Source organism: Leopardus geoffroyi, chromosome D1, assembly GCF_018350155.1.
Source record: "Leopardus geoffroyi isolate Oge1 chromosome D1, O.geoffroyi_Oge1_pat1.0, whole genome shotgun sequence".
Taxonomy (NCBI): Eukaryota; Metazoa; Chordata; class Mammalia; order Carnivora; family Felidae; genus Leopardus; species Leopardus geoffroyi.
The window spans coordinates 66,088,088-66,111,514 of record NC_059329.1 but is presented as its reverse complement, the minus strand read 5'-3'; the positions used below and the strand labels follow the sequence as shown (position 1 = coordinate 66,111,514).

Below are 23,427 nucleotides of genomic sequence, written 5' to 3'. Positions count from 1 at the left end.
GTGTCCCTGTTTCTAAATATGCCAACTTCTTTCCCTTTTTCTGCTTTACATAAATTATTCCTATTGCCTGAAATACTCTTGCCTTTTGTTTTGCCTGGCAAACGTCTCCTTTAACACTGTGTCAGTTAGGAATGGGTCCTGCTGTAATAGAGAATCTAATCAACTTTGGGTTAGACAGATGGGGGTTATTTTTCTCAAATTAGCAAGGAGTGTAGAATTGGTGGTTTTTGGTGTTAGCTCAGTTGCTCAACAATGTAATCAAGAACTGAGATTCTACTTTTTACTCAGTTATCCATAGCATATTGACTTTTATATTCATACTTGTTGCCTCATGGTTACAAGAGGCTTTCTATGTTTACATTCAGGGCAAGAAGAGGGGAAGGTTGATGCCAGCGGTATTTTCCCTCTTGTATCAGAAAACAAAAGCTTTCCCAGAAATTCCCAACAACTTCTGTTGTCTCATAGGCTACAACCATGTTCTATGACCATCCTTAAGTGCAAGGGAGGCTGTGAAAGTGAGTATTGAACTGGGTGTAATATTACCCTGAATGATATCGGGGCTGTATTAGCGAGAAAGAAGCAGTGAATGAGTTGTGATTAGGCACTAGTTGGTGTTTGCCACAAAAACTTAGCTGAAATGTCTCTTCCTCTGTGGAGCCTTCTCTGATGACCTCAGACTGAGTCAGTGAATTCCTCCTCAGTGCTCCTGTGGTGCTTTGTTGTTGCCTCTTCTCTATAATCTCTATTCATTTGAGCTATTATGGGAACAGTTTGAGAGCAGAGACTATTTATTCATTTTCTTGCCCCTAATCTGCTAGCACATATAGATGTTAAAAGTTGTTTGCTACATGCATGATTGAAAAGACCTTTTTGTTCAGAGTCCCTGTCTAGATCAGTTTAGGTAGAAAATAGTCTCATCTGAGGTATCACATTAAGTCATGTGTTCACTTCTTTGTGGGTTGTTGAGTGTCCTTGTTGTAGCCTTTTTGTGTATTTTGTTCATTCACTTAACAAATTGCATAATACCTATTACACGTTCAACATATGGTAAGTGCTCAGCAAATATTTACTGAGTGAATGAATGTGCCTGGCATTTTTCTAGGTTTTGAAGATAAAACTGGTGACAATTTGGACAAAGTCCTGCCTTCATCAACCTTACATTCTCTAGCCTTCTGTCTTTACCTTGTAGCTCTTGTTCTAAGCCTTTCATTAAGATGACAGTCCTCTTGGCTAATGAGGACATGTTGCCTATGCAAGTGGACTGCTCTAACACAATCATTCTTGCTTTCTGGAACACATCAGGCTTCATATTCCTGAACCCTGCCTAAGGTTTTGGTCCTGGGAAGCTTGACGGATTTTTACAAGAATGTGGAAACGTTTAGAGTAACATCTCCCAGGCCATCAGCTTAAATCAGGACTTCCTGATCTTTTCATATTTTGCTACCTTTGAAAATGATAATATTTGTATATGACTCACTGGAATAAAGGGAGAAGTTTGCTTATAGCTAGAGGCTATGGAGCTAGCAGCTCTAGTCACTTGAGGCCTTGCCCATCTGTCACAAGTGTCTAGGCAATCAGTTCTCAGCCCATCTCTAATCCATTTGTTGAACACCAAACACTGAAGCATGCTGATTTGAATTACTCTGGTCTCAGTTGTGACCAGGACTTGTGTCTGTTCTCATGGAATATGGAAGGAGGGTCAACTAACCCTCATTCATGTGATTAATTTCAGCAAAATTGGTGTCACAGACCCTTAGGCAACTCTATGTACTCCAAATAGTCTAAACTTTTTTTACTGTTTATTTACTTTTGAGAGAGAGAGAGAGAGAAGTGTGAGCAGGTGAGAAGCAGAGAGAGGGAGACACAGAATCTGAAGCAGGTTCCAGGCTCTGAGCTGTCAACACAGAGCCCAACACAGGGCTTGAACTCATGGACCATGAGATCCTGACCTGAGCTGAAGTCAGATGCTTAACTGACTGAGCCACCCAGGTACCTCTGTACTCTAAACATTCTAGAGCAAGGTTCTTGCCACTGGCCTCAGATCTCTAGCCTGGAGGACTAGTTCAGTCACCTCATTCCATCTTACACTTTAGCATCTTGAAGCAGGCTTATTGGAAAATGGTAAACACATAAATAAGAGGATATTTTTGGAGATCCTTTAAAATGCTACATTTAAAAGGGATCTTGGGGCACCTGGGTGACCTCGGTTGAGCGTCTGACTTTGGCTCAGGTCATGATCTCACGGTTCGTGAGTTCAAGTCCCACATCAGACTTGCTGCTGTCAGCCTGTCAGCATGGAGCCTGCTTTGAATCATCTGTCCCCCTCTCTTTGCCCCTCCCCTGCTTGTGCTCTCCCAAAAATAAATAAATATTTTTAAAAGGGGAGGAAACGGGAAGATGGCAGAGCAGCATGGAGACTCAGGTTTTCTTGTCCCTAAAACACAGCTAGATCGCACCAAACCATTTTGCACACCTAGGAAATTGATCTGAGGATTAACACAACAATCTGCATAACTTGAGCCACAGAACTCAGCAAGTTCCCAGTGCGGAGAGGTGAACTGGGGGAGAGAAAAGCTGTGGAAGGTAAGAAGCTGTTTTTGCGGAGAGAGGGCAGAGAAAGAGCAATGGGGAGAGTGTGACAATTTGGGATCATGCAAGAAAAGCACTCCCCTGAAAGTAGTTGGAGAGAAAGAGAGAGAAAGAGTGAAAGCACTTGCAGGGGACTGAACAAGAAATCTGTTCCCTAGAACCATTGACGGGGAGAAAGGAGAGGGTTTCAATACCATTAGGATTCTATAAACAGTTGAGTACAGAGTCTGAAATTCTGGAGCTCAGTGCCTGGCAGTGTTCTGGTGAGGAAGCAGGCGAATCCCCAGGAGCAGGCAGTGGGGTCTGAGGGGTCCATTTGCCACAGCGGAAGAAGCGGTTCCCATATATGTAGAGCATTTGGCTTTCACTCCATACAGCCTCCACACAGGCAAAGGTCCCAGTGGACCCCGGAGAGCAGTCACATTTGCTGGTATTGGGACAAAGACACCAGCGTGTGGTGAAACCTGGTGCCAGCTGTTTGTTGTGATTTGCCATAATCTCTGAACCTTGCTGCTGTGTGATCGCACAAACATTCTCTGGGGCAAGCCGGCACCCAGCCATTGCTCAGTGAGACCCTCCCCAAGTTGTAGGGGTCTCTGAAATGAGGGGTTTGAAATGCATCCCCATCTGAGGTAAAACTCTGGAGGGAGGTGCTGCCTAGCAAGCTGATGGCTTGGACATGGACAGGGTAAAGGTGGGGAGTGGACAGAGGCCTGAGAAAAAGGAAGGGTGCTTGATCACAGGTTGGTGAGAGTGCAGAGTTCCTGTGCCAGAGACTAGGGAGCTGGGTGAAGCCATTTTCATCTCTCAGGTGCATGCAAGTGCATGTGCGCCACACTGATCAATCCCAGTAAGCTAAGCAGCGCTATCTACTGGAGAATGGAGCCATTACACCACGCCCTGCCCAACTGCACCCTCTAAGCACATCCCCTAGAAGACCAGCACAAATCTCTCTGCCTGCTTAGTGTATGGACTATAGAGTGCTTCATAGTTTGAGTTTTAGAGGAAACTGGATATAACTTCATTTGGGTTTCATTCTGTTTGCTGGTTCATTTATTTGTGCTGTTTTTTTCTTTGCTTCTGTCTTTGTTTAAATTTTTCTTTTTTTTTCTTAGAAAAAGAAAAAAAAATTATTTTCTTTTTTGAAAATTAAAATTTAAAAATTTTTACTACATTTTTAATTAAATTTTTTAAATTCTATTTCATTTAATCTATTTCATTATATATATATTTTTACTTTTGAAATTTTTTCTTACCTTTTTTCTTTCTTTCCCTTTTTTCTCTATTCTGTCAAGCTTCCTTCAACAAGCAGCCCAAAATACACCTAGGATCTAGCTTCCTTTATTTGATTTTTTTGTTTTGTTTTTAATTTTTTGATTTTAATTTTGTTAATTCTTTTTCTTCCTTTAAAATTATAAAATGAAGGAATTCACCCCTAAAGAAAGAACAGGAAGAAATAACAGCCAGGGGCTTACTCAACACAGATATATCTGAACTAGAATTTAGAACCATGATAATAAGAATACTACTTGGGGTTGAAAAAAAGCATAGAATCCCTTTCTGCAGAGATAAAAGAAATAAAATCATCAGGACGAAATTAAAAATGCTATAAGTGAGATGCAATCTCAAATGGATGCCATGATGCAAGGATAGATAAAGCAGAGTAGCAAATCAACAATATAGAAGACAAAATTATGGAGAATAATGAAACAAAAAGGGAAACAAAGGGAAAAGAGCATGATACAAGACTTAGAGAACTCAGTGACATATTAAAAAGGAATAACATCTGAATCATAGGAGTCCCAGAAGATAAAGAGAGAAAAAAAGGGTCAGAAGGTTATGTGAGCAAATTATAGTGGAAAATGTTCTTAATCTGGGGAAGGACACAGACGTCAAAATCCCAGAAGCACAGATAACTCCCATTAGATTCAGCAAAAACCTGCCATCAGCAAGGCATATAGTCAAATTCACAAAATACACAGACAAGGAAAGAATTTAAGAAAGCAGCAAGGGAAAACAAAAGTCCTTAACCTATAAGGGAAGACAGATCAGGTTCGCAGCAGACCTATCCACAGAAACTTGGCAGGCCAGAAATGAGTGGCGAGATATATTCAACGTGCTGAATTGGAAAAATATACCAAGAATTCTTTATCCAGCAATGCTGTCATTCAAAATAGAGCGATAAAAGGGCGCCTGGGTGGCTCAGTCAGTTGAGTGTATGACTTTGGCTCAGGTCATGATCTCCCAGTCTGTGGGTTTGAGCCTTGCGTCGGGCTCTGTGCTGACAGCTCAGAGCCTGGAACCTGTTTTGGATTGTGTGTCTTCCTCTCTCTGCTCCTCCCTGGCTTGCACTCTGTCTCTCTCCCTAAAAAATAAATAAACATTTAAAAAAAAATTAAAAAAAACCCAAAAAACAAAATAGAGCGATAAAGAGTTTCCCAGACAAACAAAAACTAAAGGAGTTCATGATGATTAAACCAGCGCTGCAAGGAATTTTAAGGGGGACTCTCTGAGCGGGGAAAAGACAAAAAAACCCAAAAAGACCAAAAAGCAACAAAGACTAGAAGGACCAGAGAACATCACCAGAAACTTCAACTCTACAGGCAACACAATGGCACTAAATTTTTTTTTTTTTTCAACGTTTATTTATTTTTTTGGGACAGAGAGAGACAGAGCATGAACGGGGGGAGGGGCAGAGAGAGAGGGAGACACAGAATCGGAAACAGGCTCCAGGCTCTGAGCCATCAGCCCAGAGCCTGACGTGGGGCTCGAACTCACGGACCACGAGATCGTGACCTGGCTGAAGTCAGACGCTCAACCGACTGCGCCACCCAGGCGCCCCTGCAATGGCACTAAATTTGTGTCTTTCAGTACTCACTCTAAATGTCAATGTACTAAATGCTCCAGTCAAAAGACATAGGGTATCAGAATGGATAAGAAAACCAAACCCATCTATATGCTGCTTACAAGAGACCCATTTTAGACTTAAAGGCACCTGCAGATCGAAAGTAAGGGGATACGGGGTGCCTGGGTGGCTCAGTCGGTTAAGTGTCCAATTTCAGCTCAGGTCATGATCTCATGGTTCCTGAGTTCGAGCCTCGCATTGGGCTCTGTGCTGACAGCTTGGAGCCTGGAGCCTGCTTCAGATTTGGGGTCTTCCTCTCTCTCTCTCTGCCCCTTGTGCACTCATGCTCTCTCTCTCTTAAAAATAAATAAACAAAAAAAATTTTTTTTAAAGGTAAGGGGATGTAGAACCATCTATCATGCTAATGGTCACCAAAAGAAAGGCAGAGTAGCCATACTTATATCAGACAAGCTAGATTTTATTTTTTTATTTTTATTAAAAAAATGTTTTTTAATGTTTATTTATTTTTGAGACAATGCGAGAGACAGAGTGCAAACAGCAGAGGGGCGGACACAGGGAGACACAGAATCTGAAGTGGGCTTCAGGCTCTGAGCTGTCAGCCCAGAGCTGGATGCAGGGCTCGAACTCACAAACCGTGAGATCACGACCTGAGCCAAAGTTGGACGCTTAACCGACTGAGCCACTCAGGCGCCCCAAGACAAGCTAGATTTTAAAATAAAGCCTGTGACAAGGGATGAAGAAGGGCATTATATCATAATTAAGGGGTCTGTCCATCAAGAAGGCTTAACAGTTGTAAACATTTATGCCCCCAAAGTGGAAGCACCCAAATATGTACGTCAGTTAACCACAAACATAAACTCATTGATAATAGTACCATAATAGTAAGGACTTCAACACCCAACTTAAAGTAATGGACAGATAATCTAAGCAGAAAATCAACAAGGAAACGATGGGTTTGAATGACATACTGGACCGGATGGACTTAAGATACTTTCAGAACATTTCATCCTAAAGCAACAGAATACACATTCTTTTTGAGTGCACTTGGAACATTCTCCAGAATAGATCACGTACTGGGACACAAATCAGCCTTCAACAAGTACAAAAAAATAGAGATCACACATTGCATATTTTCAGACCACAACACTATGAAACTCAAAATCAACCACAGGAAAAAATTTGGAAAGACCCTGAATACTTGGAGATTAAAGAACATCCTTCTAAAAAATGAATGGTTAACCAAGAAGTTAAAGAGGAAATTAAAAAGTACATGGAAACCAATGAAAATGAAAACATGACAGCCCAAAACTTCTGGGATGCAGCAAAGACAGTCATAAGAGGGAAGCATATAGCAATCCAGGCCTTCCTAAAGAGGGAAGAAAGGTCTCAAATACACAACCTAACCTTAAACCTAAAAGAGGTAGAAAAAGAACAGCAAATAAAGCCTACAACCAGAAGAAGGGAAATAAAGATTGGAGCAGAAATCAATGATACTGAAATTTAAAAAATAAAACCCTGGTAGAACACATCAATGAAACCAGCAGCTTGTTAATTCTTGGAAAGAATTAACAGAATTGATAAACCCCTATCCAGATTGGTCAAAAAGAAAAAGGAAAGGACCCAAATAAGTAAAATTACAAACGAAAGAGGAGAGATATAACCAACACCACAGAAATACAAACAATAATGAGAGAATATTATGAGGAATTATATGCCAATAAATTGGGCAATCTGGAAGAAATGGACAAATTCCTAGAAACATAAACTACCAAAACTGAAACGGGAGGAAATAGAAATTTTGAACAGACCCATAATCAGTAAAGAAATTGAATCAGTAATTAAAAATCTCCAAACAAACAAAAGTCCAGGGCTGGGAGGTTTTCCAGGGGAATTTTACCAAACATTTAAAGAAGAGTTAACACCTATTCTTTTGAAGCTGTTCCAAAAAATAGAAATGGAAGGAAAGCTTCCATACTCATTCTACGAGGCCAACATTACCTTTATTCTAAGATCAGACAAAAACCCCACTAAAAAGGAGAACTACAGAGCCAATTTCCCTGATGAACATGGATGCAAAAATTCTCAACCAGATACTAGCAAATTAGATCCAACAATGCATTAAAAGAATTGTTCACTGCGATCAGTGGGGTTTATTCTTGGGATGTAGGGCTGGTTCAGTATTTGCAAATCAATCAATGTGATACATCACATTAATAAAAGAAAGGATAAGAACCACGTGATCCTCTTAGTACATGGAGAGAAAGCATTTGACAAAATACAGCATCCTTTCTTGATAAAAACCCTCAAGAAAGTAGGGATAGAAGGATCATAACTCACGATCATAAAAGCCATATACAAAAGACCCACCATTAATATCATCCTTGTTGGAGAAAAACTGAGAGCTTTCCCCCTAAGGTCAGGAACATGACAGGGATGTCCACTCTCTCCACTGTTACTCAACATAGTATTGGAAGTCCTAGCCTCAGCAATCAGAAAACACAAAGAAATGAAAGACATCCAAATTGGCAGGGAGGAAATCAAACTTTCACTCTTTGCAGATGACATGATACTCTATATGGAAAACCCAAAAGATTCCACCAAAAAGCTGCTAGAACTGATCCATGAATTCAGCAACGTTGTAGGATAATAAAATCTGTACAGAAATCGGTTGCATTTCTATACACCATTAATGAAGCAGCAGAAAGAGAAATCAAGGAATCAATCCCATTTACAATTGCTTCAAAACCCATAAAATACATAGAATAAACTTAACCAAAAAGGTGAAAAATCTATGCACTGAAAACTATAGAAAGCTTATGAAAGAAATTGAAGAAGACACACACAAAAAAGGAGAAACATTCCATGCTCCTGAATAGGAAGAACAAATATTGTAAAAATGTCAATCTACCCAAAGCAATCTACATATTCAATGCAATTTCTATCAAAATAATACCAGCATTCTTCACAGAGATAGAACAAAGAATGCTAAATTTGTATGGAACCAGAAAAGACCCCGAATAACCAAAGCAGTCCTGAAAAAGAAAACCAAAGCTGGAGGCATCATAATTCTGGACTTCAAGCTGTATTACAAAGCTGTAATCATCAAGACAGTATGCTGCTGGCACAAAAACAGACACATTGATCAGTGGAACAGAATAGAGAACCCAGAAATGTTCCCATAACTACATGGTCAGCTAATTTTTGAGAAAGCGGGAAAGAATATCCAATGGAAAAAATTGTGTTGGGAAAACTGGACAGCAACATACAGAAGAGTGAACCTGGACCACTTTCTTACACCATACACAAAAATAAACTCAAAATGGATGAAAGATCTAAATGTAAGACAGGAAGCCATCAAAATCCTAGGGGAGAAGACAGGAAACACCCTCTTTGACCTTAGCCTCGGCAACTTCTTACTTGACATGTCTCTGGAGGTAAGGGAAACAAAAACAAAAATGAACTATTGGGACCTCATCAAGATAAAAAGCTTCTGCACAGCAAAGGAAACAATCAGCAAAACTAAAAGGCAACCGATGGAATAGGAGAAGATATTTGCAAATGACATAGGGTAAAGGGTTAGTATCCAAGATCTATAAAGAACTTGTCAAACTCAGCACCCAAAAAACAAATGACCCAGTGAAGAAGTGAGCAAAAGACATGAATAGACACTTCTCCAAAGAAGATATCCAGATGGCTAACAGACACATGAAAAAATGCTCCACATCACTGATCATCAGGGAAATACATATCAAAACCACAATGGGATACCATACTTGTCAGAATGGCTAACATTAACAACTCAGGCAATGGCAGATGTTGGCAAGGATGTGGAGAAAGGGGAACCCTTCTGCAGTGCTGGTGGGAATGCAAACTGGTGCAGCAGCCACTCTGGAAAACAGTATGGAGGTTCCTCAAAAAATTATAAATAGAACTACCCTACAACCCAGCAATTTTACTACTAGGTATTTATCCAGAGGATACAAGAGTGCTGTTTTGAAGGGGCCCATGCACCCCAGTGTTTATAACAGTGCTATTGACAGTAGCCAAAGTATGGAAAAAGCCCACATGTCCGTTGACTGATGAATGGATAAAGAAGATGTGGTGTGTATGTATGTGTGTGTGTGTATATATATATATATATATATATATATATATATATATATATATATAGTAGAATATTACTTGGTGATCAAAAAGAATGAAATCTTGCCATTTGCAACAATGTGGATGGAACTAGAAAGTATTAATCTAAGAGAAATTAGAGAAAGACAAATATCATATGACATATATATATCATATAATATAAATTCCACATATGAGATATAAAACAGATGAATATAAGGGAAAGGAAGTAAAAATAATATAAAAACAGAGAGGGAGATAAACCATAAGAGACTTTACATATGGAGAACAAACTGAAGGTTGCTGGAGGGGTGTTGTGTGGGGGAATGGGCTAAATGGGCAAGGGGCATTAAGGTGGACACTTGTTGGGATAGCACTGGGTGTTACATGTAAGTGATCAATCACTAAATTCTATTCCTGAAGTCATTATTATACTATATGTTAACTAGGTCAGATTTAAATTAAATAAATAACTAAAATAGGGGGATCTTGATGGCAATCAATTCTACTCACCCACTAATTTTATAGATAAAGACATTCCTTTGATTCACCACTATATCTGCAGGGCCTAGAGTAGCACCTGGCACATTTTTTTTTTTTTTTTTTTTTTTTAAGAGAGAAATGGGGAGGGGCAGTGAGAGATAGGGAGAGATAGAATCTTAAGCAGGCTCCACGCCCATCACTTAGCCTGATGCAGGGCTTGGTCTTACAACCCTGAAATACTACACAACCCTGAGATCATGACCTGAGCCAAAATCAAGAGTCGGACACTTAACTGACTGAGCCACCCAGGAGCCCCTGGAATTTTATATAAATGGAATCATACATTGTTTTCTTTCTTTTCTATTTTGTCTTGCTTCTTTTACTCAGCATAATTACTTTGAAGTTCATTTATATTGTTTATTGCTGAGTATTATTCCATTATATGGATATTACTGCAGTTTATTTCTTTTCCTGTTGGTGGACGTTTGGGCTATGAACAGGTTTTTTTGTTTGTTTTTTTGTTTTTGTTTTTGTTTTTTTTTTTACATGTTTTCTTTTCCCTTGAATAAATACCTAGGAGTGGAGTGACTAGATCATGTATGACAGGGTGCCAGTGGGGGAGGGGCAGCTGTCAGCACAGAGCCCGACATGGGGCTCAAACTCACAAACAGTGAGATCATGACCTGAGCTGAAGTCGGACGCTCAACCAACTGAGTCACCCAGGTGCCCCTGTATGTTGACTTTTTTAAAGAAACTGACAAATTGTCTTTCACAGCACATTTTATATTCCTGCTAGCAGTGCATAAGAATTATAGTTCCTCTACATTGTTGCTAACATTTTTTTATGGTCAGTCTTTTCGATTTTAACCCTTCTAATAGGTTTGTAGTGATATCTCATTGTGTCACAATGAGATATCACTACAAACCTATTAGAATGTGTTGATTTGGGTCTTCCTGATGATTAATGATGTTGAACATTTCTTGGTCTGCTTATTTGGCATTCATTCATTCATTCATCTTTTCTGGTGAAATGCTTATTTAAATATTTTTCCCCTTTTTGGAGGTTGTTTTCTTATTGTTGAATTTTCCAAGTTTTTTATACATTCTTCATACAAGTACCTTATCAGATACATAATTTGCAAATATTTCCCCTACTCTGTGGCTTGTCTTTTCATTCTCTTAACTGTTTTCTGAAGAGCAGTGTTTAAGAAAAACAGTGCTTTTAAAATGTTGATGAGGCCTGATTTATCGTTTTAAGAAAAAATGGATCAAATCTTTAAAAAAATAAATGAGACGCCTGGTTGGCTCAGTTGATAGAGCATGTAACTCTTGATCTCAGGGTTATGAGTTCAAGCCCGACCTTGTGTGTAGAGAATACTTAAAAATAAAATCTTAGGGGCACCTTGGTGGCTCATTCAGTTAAGCCTCTGACTCTTGATTTTGGCTTAGGTCATGATCTCATAGTTCCATGAGTTCAAGCCCTAAGTTGGGCACTGTGCACTGACTACATGGAACCTGCTTGGGATTCTGCCTCTCTCTCTGCCCCTTCCTGACTCGGACTCTTTCTGTCTCTCTCAAAATAAATAAATAAACTTTAAGAGAAATCTTAAAAAAAAGAATGGGGCCCCTGGGTGGCTCAGTTGGTTAAGTATCCAACTGTTGATTTTAGCTCAGGTCATAATCTCATGATTCATGAGATCGAGGCTCACATTGGGCTCTGCACTGACAATGTGTTACCTGCTTGGGATTCTTTCTTTCCTCTCTCTCTGACCTTCCCTACTCACACACTCTCTCTCACTCTCAAACAAACATTTAAAAAAAGGATTATACTTTTGCTATTATATGTAAGAAATTTTTGCCTATCCAAGGTCACAGATTTTTTTTTTTTTTTTTTTTTTTAGTGTTTATTTTGAGAGAGAGACAGAGATTGTGCATGTTCGCATGTGCATATGGGAGAGTCAAAGAGGGAGGGAGAGAATCCCAAGCAGGCTTCATGACCTCAGTGCAGAGCCCAGGGCGGGGCTCCATCTCACAAACTGTGAGATCATGATCTGAGTGGAAACCAAGAGTCGGATGCTTAACTGACTGAGCTACCCAGGTGCCCCACAGATTTTTTTTCCCCTCTGTATTTCTTTCTAGAAGTTTTATATTTCCAGGCTTTATATTTAGGTCTATGATCCATGTCTTGTTTTGTTTTAAGTTTATTTATTTGGAGAGAGAGAGCATGAGCAGGGGTTGGGCAGAGACCGAGATCGAGAGATGATCCCAAGCAGGCTCCAAGCTCTCAACATGGAGCCCAGTGTGGGGCTTGATCACATGAACTGGGAGATCATGACCCAAGCCAAAATCAAGAGTTGAACACTTAACCAACTGGTCCACCCAAGCCACCCCTATAATCTACTTCAAGTTAATTTTTTTAGATAGTGTAAGCTAAGGATCCAAATTCATTCTTTCCACTTTTCTTTCTTTCTTTCTTTCTTTCTTTCTTTCTTTCTTTCTTTCTTTCTTTCTTTCTTTCTTTCTTTCTTTCTTTCTTTCTCTTTTTCTTTCTTTCTATTGAAATTGCCTTGAATCTGTAGACCAATTTAGGGAGAATTGATGCCTTAACATTACTGAGTCTTATGTTCCATGAACACAGCATACCTCTCCATTTATTTAGACCTTTAGTTTCTTTCAAGAGTGTTATATAGTTTTCGGTGTGCAAGTTTTGCATATCTTTTGTCAGATTTATCTTTTAAGTGTATCATTTTTTGAGATGTTATTTTAAATGGTATTGTAAAATTTTAATTTCTCATTGTTCATTGCAAATATATAGAAATACAATAGAGTTTTGTATGTTGATGTGTGCCTTGCAACCATACCATACTTTTTTCTAATTGCTTTCTGTACATCTAGCCAATTTTATACATAGATAATATTGCCTGCAAATAATGATAGTTTTACTTTTTCCTTTCCAATCCAGATGCCTTTTATTTGTTTATCTTGTCTTATTGCACTGGCTAGAACCTTTACTATAGTGTGAGACAGATGTGGTGATAATGGGCAGTGTTGTCTATTCTTGATTTGGGGGGAAAGTATTTGCCGTTAAGTATGATGTTAGCTGTAAGTTTTTCAAGGGATATCTTTTATTGGTTGGTGTTTGCTTCTGTTACTAGTTTGCTGAGAGTTTTTATCAGAAGTGGATGTTGTATGTTGTCAGATGCTTTTTGTGCACCTATTGAGGTAATTATATAGTTATTAGAATTGGTTTTTTAATTTGGTGAGTGATATGCATTGATTTTTGAATATGTAAATCAACTTACATTCCTGAGAGAAACTGTATTTGGTCATGACATATTATCCTTTTTGTATATTATTGGATTAGATTTACCAAAAATTTGTTTATAGAATTTTTGCATCTGTGTTCATGAGAGCTATTGGTACATGTCTTGGTCTGATTTTGTATCAGGATAATGCTGGCTTCCAAGAATAAGTTGGGAACTATTATTTTTCTTCTCTTCAGTTTCTTGGATTATTTATTCTTTAGAGATTTGGTGGAATTCATCACTGAAGTCATCTGGACCCGGAGTTTTTTGTGGGAAGGCTTTATAAAGCTATTTGTTTGTTTGTTTGTTTGTTGGTGTTTGTTTGTTTGTTTATTTATTTATTTATTGTTTATTCATTCAGGGAGAGAGAGCACAAGCAGGGGAGGGGCAGAAAGAGGGAGAAAGAGAATCCCAAGCAGGCTCCATACTGTCAGCACAGAGCCCAGTGTGGGGCTCAATCTCACAAAATGTGAGATCAGACCTGAGCTGAAATCAGGAGTTGGATGCTCAACTGATTGAGCCACCCAGTTGCCACAAGATTTTTAAGAAATGTTTATTTATTTATTCTGAGAGAGAGTGATAGAGAAGGAGGGGCAGAGAGAGAGGAAGAGAGAGAATCCCGAGCAGCAGCAAATTCAATTTTTAAAACATATATAGGGCTATTCAGATTATCTATTTCTTCTTGAGTGAGCTTTTGTGGTTTGTGTTTTTCTAGGAATTTCTCCATTTAACCTATTGTTAAATTTGTTGACATTAAATTATTTGTAATATTCTGTTGTTAATATCTATAGAATCTGTAACAATGTTACCTCTCTCATTCCTGACACTGTTAATTTGTGTCTTTTTCTTTTTATGCCAATTAGTCCAACATTTTACATTAGTTTTACTGATCTTCTAAAAGAACCACTGTTTGGATTTATTAATTTTCTCTCTCTTTCATTGACTTTACTCTGGCCTTTATTGTTTCCTTTCTTGTATTTACTCTGGATTTAATGTCCATGTCCTTTTCTGGTTTCTTAAGGTGGAAGCTGAGGTCAGTAGTTTTGAGAACTTTCTTTTCTAAAATAGACATTTATTGCTGTAAATCTCCTCTCAAGTAATATTTTAATTACGTATTCTGATATTTTGTGTTTTCGTATTTCTTCAGTTTCAAACTTTATTTGTCTTTTGGTTTCTTTTTTAACCCATGAGTTATATAGAAGCATGCTATTTAGTTTCAAGATGCTATTATTGATAATTGTGGTTAGAGGACATAATTGTATGATTCAAATTATCTTAAATGTATTGAAACTTATGGTTCAGAATATGGTATATTTTAGAAAATGTTTGACTTATTTTTTGTTGTTCTCATTCAGAGAAAGCAATTGAACTGCGTCTGGCAAAAATTGACCATACTGCGATTCACCCCCATTTACTTGACATGAAGATTGGACAAGGGAAATATGAGCCAGGCTTTTTCCCTAAGTTGCAGTCTGATGTGCTTTCCACTGGGCCAGCCAGCAACAAGTGAGTCAACCCCAGAGATTCTCTGATCCAGCTCCCTAACCACAGTGATGAGGGTTCTCCCATATCAGGGCCTGAGCTTGTGGAAGATCCCTGGAATTTTGTAAAGCAAATATGAAGATGACCCAGATCATCCAGGTTGTTCATTTGTTTGAACAAGAATACAGGTGACAAAGTATAATTTGCTCCTGTCTCTACTCTGCAAATTGGGATAGCTCCACATGCCCAGAAGCTACAAAAAGTCAGACTACAGATAGCTTGCAGTCATCTCTCAACTAAATCCCATACCACACCTAGCTAGCTAGCATTGTGTCTTTAATAAGTGGTGGTTGAAATAATTGGAGTCTGAACCAAAAGTAGATACCTTAGTGGGGTTGCTCTTTTTTAGTTACTTTTGGAGATGAGTGTGTCAAAGCCCATCCAGAGAAGGAGTATAGTTCTGGGTCTGCATGTGAAGTTTTTACATGTGTTTTAAGAGAGATATGTCTGTGTTCCCCTGGGGAGTTTTCTCTTTCTTGCCCAGTCACTGAGCTCTCAGCTACTTTTCCTCAAGGTCTCTGAGCTATCTCTGTTGACTGTTAGGTATTTTTCCCATGCCCAGCGTTATTCCCTAGACATTCACGTTCTCTCTTATCAGTAACCTGACCTTACTTTCTTAGTGCAATGTTCATAATTGCCTGCTTGGATTCTGTCAGGTGGACAAAAAGGAATGCCCCTGCTCAGTGGAGGCGGAAAGATAGGCAGAAGCAGCACACAGAACACCTGCGTTTAGATAATGACCAGAGAGAGGTAAGACATCTTAAGGGTGACAAACAGTGGCTCTTGACTATTCTACACTCTACTTCTCTTTCCCATTTTCATGACCTCTGATCTGATTCAAATGTCTTAGTAGTGATCTCTCCCATAAAGATGGGTTAATACTAGGGTTAGTTCCTGATACCTGATACTGGGCCTTGGTTATGACAAATCTAGGATATATGATGTTTTGCAAGTGACCGCTAATAGGTCCTCTCCCTGAGCCAGGCCCTGTTTGCAGCCCTATCAGGAGTAATGTCCAGGCTTTCACTGTCCTTTCAGTACTCAGTCATGCATATGCTTCCTGGGGAGTGTGACAGGAAAACTCAGAAGATAAGAGTCTGAGATTTGGAAGAAATTCTTTTAAAATTTGTGAGACTTTGTGTGTGTGTGTGTGTAATATGGTAGAAAAAAGTTAATTCTATTAAAGTGAGAAGGAAGAAAAGCTGAACTTGGGTTAATGCTGTGAATTTCTGAAACGGGTATGGGGGACTTTTCTTCTATTTTTTGTGTATATTAATTTAAAACAGATAATCTTTTCTTTAAAAATTTTTTAAATGTTTATTCATTTTTTGAGAGAGAGAGCAAGCATATGAGGGGGGCAGAGAGAGAGAGGCACAGAATCTGAAGCAGGCTACAGGCTCTGAGCTGTCAGCATAGAGCACGACAGGGGGCTCAAACTCACGGACCAAGATCATGACCTGAGCCAAAGTTGGTCGCTTAACCGACTGAGCCATCCAGGCACCCCTAAAACCAATAATCTTGACTTTTTTTCTTAGAGAAGCAAAAGAGAGGAATGTTATCATTAGGTGCCTGAGGATTGGGGATTCCTGAATTGACCTGAGTTTACCAGCTGAGTTTCTCAGCTCTACTATAACTCGTTCCCAGTGAAGTTTCTACTTCTAAACCTCAGGATGGAGATCCTGCCTTAGTTGCAGAGAAGTTGTAAAAATGGGGCTTCACCTTCAGAAACCTATTTCAGGAACTTCTCTTTGAGAAAAGAACCTGCAATTTGCATTTTATACATTTAAAACCTATTAAAGTATATTGTTTTCATATTAGTCTGACACCTCAGTGAATTGGAAAATAAATACTATTTTGTCTTTGCTGTTTTTTAAAGGAATAAATTAGAATTGCAAGGTATGGTGATGAATTTTTAATTTTTTTTTTTTTCAACGTTTTATTTATTTTTGGGACAGAGAGAGACAGAGCATGAATGGGGGAGGGGCAGAGAGAGAGGGAGACACAGAATCGGAAACAGGCTCCAGGCTCTGAGCCATCAGCCCAGAGCCCGACGGGGGGCTCGAACTCACGGACCGCGAGATCGTGACCTGGCTGAAGTCGGACGCTCAACCGACTACGCCACCCAGGCGCCCGGTGATGAATTTTTAAAAAAGGTTTATTTATTTTTGAGAGAAAGGGGGTTGGGGGAGGGCAGAGAGTGGGAGACAGAATCCCAAGCAGGCTCTGTGCTCAGTGCAGAGCCCTATGTGGGGTTTGAACTCACGAACTGTGAGATTATGTTTTGAACCGAAATCAAGTGTTGGACGCTTAACTGACTGAGTCACCCAGGCAACCCTGGCTATGAATTTTTAACTGCTGATTTATAGGATATGATTGTGCTTAGCATTTTTTTTTTTTTTTAATGTTTATTGGTTTCTTTTGGGTGGGGGGAGGGGCAGAAAAAGATGGGGAGGGAGAGAGAGAAACCCAGGCAGGCTCTGCACTGGCAGTGCAGAGCCCAACACAGGGCTGGATCTTACAAACTGTGAAATCATGACCTGAGCCAAAATCAAGAGTCAGGTGCTCAACCGACTGAGCCACGCAGGCATCCTTGTGCTTAGAGTTTTTGTTTGTGTGAGGGTGGAAATGAAGTGTTGAGTATTGGTGTTATTTTAGAAGTGTCCCCTGGGTCTTCCATCTCACCTCCATATTCTTTCAACAGTGTTTATTGAGCATGTTTACTTGGTCCAATCGTTGTAATAAGCACTTTGAAATATAAAGATGAGAAGGAGATAGACTTGTCCTCAGGGATACCAGTTTATTAGGGAACAAAGTCAGATACACAAATAACTTTAGTAGAATAGTCTTTTGGAAGGATCCTATGAGAGGCAAGTCAGTGTTTGATCACTGATTAGAGAAAGCAGAGGTCAGTTCTACCTGGGGTATTATTCAAACAAGACTGATGGAGCCATCATCTCTTTAAGTCTGGGAGGATGATAGGGTTTTGAGAGACAAAGAGCAGTCAAGTGGAAGATATAAATGCAGGATCAAACACTTGGTATTTGTCTTGTAATGGAGGCTGTAGGCTGAATATTTTGGAGTAAGGAGGTACAGGAGGTAGGTAACAAACTAGGAGGCAGGTAGTCCAGGTGAGAGAATTGAAGCCTAACCTTGGGGGTTGGTAGTAGGAGCAGATTGAGGGACCAGAAGGTAGAATGGACACAATTGTACTACTGGAATAAAGTCTGGGGTAAAAATATTGGTTGTGAACTTGAGATATTGAGAGGATGTCAGTGGGTTCTATGTTAAAACAAATAGTGGGGCCTCTGGGTGGCTCAGTTAGTTAAGATTGGACTCTTGATTTCGGCTCAGGTCATGATCTCATCATTTGTGAGTTTGAGCCCCGTGTTGGGCTCTGCACTGGCAGCGCAGAGCCTGCTTGGGATTTTCTCTCTCTCCCTCTGTCTCTCTGCCCGTCCCCTGTTCTCTCTCTCTCAAAATAAATAAATAAACTTAAAAAAATAGTGTATGGAAAATCACCAGCACATTGTAGGAAAGTGGAAAATGCAGTTATTATTTTAAATGTGCAGTCTTCTATTATATGTGCAGTCTTCTTTTCTAGGCTCTAATTTAGCAAGGCTATACTTTATGATAGTAAGGGTAGATACCTTTGAAATGGGCAGAGGAGTTAAATTCCTCTCAGCTTGTTGGAGAAAATGATTTTCTCAGTAGTACTCTGAAATTTGGGTGGGTTTGTACATTGAACTATACATGTTGCAGCCATGTGTTAGCTCTGTGTTAACCATGTGTGGGTTTTTTTTACCTCTTCTATCATTAAAGCAAAGGTAATTACAGTACTCATGGAATGCCTTACATCAAAGAAAACAGAACTCATGTTGTCTGTTTTTCTCTTTGCTGCAAGAGTTGTGTTTTAAACTTGCCACTCCCAACTTTGAGCATAGGAGAGACAATAAGAAAGTGCAGGTGATAATAGTGCCCTCTTCAGGCTCTCATTAGTACTGGTCACCCATGGTAGACACAAAGAGCTTTTGATTTTTCTGTTTGCTGTAGAAGTACATCCAGGAAGCCAGAAATATGGGCAGCACCATCCGCCAGCCCAAATTGTCCAACCTCTCCCCGTCAGTGATTGCTCAAACCAACTGGAAGTTTGTAGAGGGCCTGCTGAAGGAGTGCCGCAACAAGGTGAGCCATGGTTTTGTGTGTGTGTGTGTGTGTGTGTGTGTGTGTGTGTGTGTGTGTGTGTTGTTTCCCTTGGCAGCCACGGGGAGACACATCTTGGCCCTGATCACTCTTTCTTGGCTTTAAAAATATTGTTAATATAATGGGATACTACTGATGTTGAGATTCTGTTAACTTAGAATTAGGTGTATTTGCTTTAAATAAATATACCATTAATAGAGAGCAAGCACACTTTGCTTGATATTAACATATATTTTTTAAAACTGAAAGATAGATATAGTTTTCAATTTTAGACATCTTATACTATTTATATAAAATCCTTGTAGTTGAATTGTCTTCAACAGATTAGTCATACACACATGAAAATGTTTTTGCCTCTCTGTTTTAATTTGATAGAAGTGGTCTCATTATTTAGATACAAGAATTTACTGAGTGCCTACTGTGTGCCAGGCCAAAGTGTGTTGTTGGGATATTTTTCTCAATTCTACAGACAGTAATTTTTTAAAGGTTTTTTTGAGGTATACTTGATACACAAAAAAATTACACACATATTTTAATGTATACATTTTGACAAGTTTGGACATACATATACACCCATGATAATATCAACCACAGTCAAGATGCTAAACTTATCTATCATTTCCAAAAATTTCCTTGTGTTATTTTTTTGGTTTTTGTTTGTTTCTGTGGGTAAGTATACCTAACATGAGATCTGTCTCTTAACATATTGTGAAGTGCCCAATAATCTATTGTTAATAATAGGTACTGTGTTAAAAAAAAATAGACACATAGGTAAATGGAACAGAATAGAGAGCCCAGAAATAAACCCATGACTATATGGTCAACTAATCTTTGACAAAGGAGGCATAAATATGGAATGGGAAAAAGTCTCTTCAACAAATGCTATTGGGAAAATTGGACAGCTATATGCAAAAGAATGAAACTAGACTACTTTCTTACACTATACACAAAAATAAACTCAAAATGGATTAAGTATCAAAATGTGAAACCTGAAACCATAAAACTGAAAGAGAGCACAGGCAGAAATTTCTCTGGCATTGGCCATAGCAACATCTTTCTAGATATATTTCTTGAAGCAAGGGAAACAAAAGCAAAAATACTATTGGGACTACATCAAAATAAAAATCTTCTGTACAATAAAGGAAACAGTTAACAAAACTGAAAGGTAACAACATACTGAATGGGAGAAGATAATTTTCAAATGACATCTGATACAGGGCTAGAATATGTAAAGAATATATACAACTCAACACCAATAAAACAAATAATTCAATTAAAAATGAGCAGAAGGCATAAACAGACATTTTTCCAAAGAAAACATACAGATGGCCAACAGACATATGAAAAGTTGCTCAACATCACTCATCATCAGGGAAATACAAATCAAAACCACAATAATGAGATATTACCTCATACCTGTTAGAATGGCTAAAATAAAAAACTCAAGAAACACCCAAGTGTTGGCAAGGATGTGGAAAAAAAGGAACCCTCATGCCCTCTTGGTGGGAATGCAAACTGGTGCAGCCACTGTGGAAATCAGTACAGAAGTTTCTCAAAAAATTAAAAATAGAATTACCCTATAATCCAGCAATTGTACTACTGGGTATTTACTCAAAAACATACTCATTCGAAAAGATATATGTACCTCTATGTTCATAGCTGCATTATTTACAATAGCCAAATTATGGAAGCAGCCCAAAGGTTCATTAATAGATGAATGGATAAGGAAATGATATATATATATATATATATATATATATATATATATATATATATATATATATAGACACACACACACACAGAATAGAATATTACTCAGCCATAAAAAAGAATGAAATCTTGCCATTTGCAATAACATGAATGGATCTAGAGGGTATAATGCTAAGTGAAAGAAGTCAGAGAAGGACAAATACCATATGATTTCACTCATATATTGAACTTAAGAAAGAAATGAACAAAGAAAAAAGACAAACCAAAAAACAGACTCATAACTATCGAGAACAAACTGGTGGTTACCAGAGGGAAGGTGGGGGGGGACAGATGAAACAGGTGAAGTGAATTAAGAGTATACTTACCATGATGAGCAAGCACTGAGTAATGTGTAGAATTGTTGAATCACTATACTGCACACCTGAAATTAATATAATACTGTTAACTATACTAGAATCAAAAAAAAAAATAATAGATGCTATGTTGTGCAGCAGACCTCTAAAATTTACTCCTCTCACATACTGAAATTTTATACCTACAGAACAACAATTCCCTATTTTCCCCTTTTCCCCCTCTGGCAACCACCATTCTGTTTGCTTCTATGCGTTTGACTATTTTAGATACCTCATATAAGTAGAATCATGTAGTATTTGTCTTTTTGTGACTGGCCTGTTTCACTTAGCATATGTCCTCCTGGTTCATCCAGGTTGCTGCAAATGGCAGGATTTCGTTCTTGAGCACTTGAATTGTTTCCATATCTTGGCTATTGTGAATAATGTGGCAATGATCATAAGGTACAGATACCTCTTTGAGATTCTGATTTCAGTTCTTTTGGATATATACTCAGAAGAAGGATTGTTGGATTAAAATATAATCATTCTTAGTTTTTAATGTTTTAGTTATGAATGTAGTTTCTAATAAAAATAGCCTTTCAACCAAGTCGGTGTACCATACTTTTTAGGACAATTCAACTAGCTTGGTCTCTACTACATCTTGTTTATTCATCAGTAGAAAAAAGATTTTCCTGCATCTTCAGTTTGTTAATGGTGGTCATTTATAGAATGAAATCAAATATACTTTCTTTTACAGAAGACATTATTGCAGTCACAAATTAGATGGATATATCAGTACTGATATTTTGAATTCAGGTATTTAAAAAAACAGCTTCTATCAGCTCACTCTGAGCCATTGGTATCCATTATTTTCCATACAATGTTGTCTTCTCTGCTATTAAGAGCATAGGTGATGCCACCTTTCTTGAAAGAAGCCTTTTCTCTTGTCTCTGAGTTTTGTTTTCCAAGTCGAGGACATTTATTCTCAAGTTTTGAGGTGCCTGCCTAGCCAGTGACACCTTTCTTATGTCCACTGTCTGGTCCACAATGACTATGAAATACATCCTAATTTCAGAGATGTTAACATGCAGAGAAAAATGTACATAATTCGTCTAGCAGTGCCAAATGTTGGTTAGCATATGGAGCAACAGGAGTTCTCATACTGTTGGACGTATAAATTAGTGTGACCACTTTGGAAAACGGTGTAACATTATCTAGTATTCTTCTCCTAGATCTTTTCCCTACAGAACACTATAACCCAGGAGGTATGTACAAGTAGTTTACAACATTCTTTGTAGTATCCCCAAACAGGAAACAATCCAAATGCTAATCAGTAAGAGAATTAATAAATAAATTGTGAGTATATTCATATGTTGGAATGCTATACAATGATGGAAATGGACAACAGCTATACCCAGCAATGCGTGTGAATTTTACAAAGTTTAATGAAAAAGCAGATCACAAAAGAAAACATATAGGCAAAACTAAACTACATTGTTTAGCAATGCAAATATAGGTGATAAGCATTTCTTTGCTTTTCTGTATAGTTCTGTTGTGTAGGTCAGGATAGTAGGCACTTCCAGAGTGGGAAGGTGATGAGAGAGGACACATGGAACGCTTCAAAGATATGGATGGGCAGTGTTTCATTTCTTAATTTGGGTGATGGTTGTAATAGTGTGTGTGATATATAACACACATACACATGCATACGTATACACACACATAATACAGGTATATGAGATATATTTTACAGAAAAAGTATTAAAAATAACAACACTGGAAAGAAATATGCCAAAGTATTAAGAATTGTTGCTTCTGAAAGGCAGAATTAGGGGTGATTTTCTTCCTGTTCTTTAGATTTTTGTATGTCACAAATTTTTAAAAAAAAATTTTTTTTTTTTTCAACATTTATTTATTTTTGGGACAGAGAGAGACAGAGCATGAACGGGGGAGGGGCAGAGAGAGAGGGAGACACAGAATTGGAAGCAGGCTCCAGGCTCTGAGCCATCAGCCCAGAGCCTGACGCGGGGCTCGAACTCCCGGACCGCGAGATCGTGACCTGGCTGAAGTCGGCCGCTTAACCGACTGCGCCACCCAGGCGCCCCTGTATGTCACAAATTTATAACATAACTAAATAAGTGTTAGTTAAGGACTTGAACTCAGTATTCATGCGGAGTTAGATTCAGAGGCCAGATCTTCTCTTTCTTTGCTGTGTGATTTTGGCAAGTTCCTTAAGTTCTCTGACCTCAGTTTCCTTATTAGTAAATTGGGAACAATA

At 38.5% G+C, this 23,427-nt stretch overlaps 1 protein-coding gene across 9 annotated transcripts in view; it reads left to right on the top strand.

Moving 5' to 3' along the window:
- Positions 1-23,427, top strand: part of DENND5A (DENN domain containing 5A) — a 118,807-nt gene that overhangs the window by 72,824 nt on the left and 22,556 nt on the right. For 4 of the 9 annotated variants that reach the window (XR_006714059.1, XR_006714061.1, XR_006714057.1 and 1 more), the window contains 4 exons: positions 366-515; positions 14,721-14,871; positions 15,564-15,657; positions 18,958-19,089. Coding sequence is in view for 4 of the 9 variants with exons in the window: in XM_045484445.1 (XP_045340401.1) it covers positions 366-515; positions 14,721-14,871; positions 15,564-15,657; positions 18,958-19,089 (527 nt within the window). In the remaining 5 variants the exon portion in view is untranslated. The remainder of the gene's footprint in view (positions 1-365; positions 516-14,720; positions 14,872-15,563; positions 15,658-18,957; positions 19,090-23,427) is intronic. The other 5 variants (XR_006714060.1, XM_045484447.1, XM_045484446.1 and 2 more) reach the window with 2 other exon arrangements.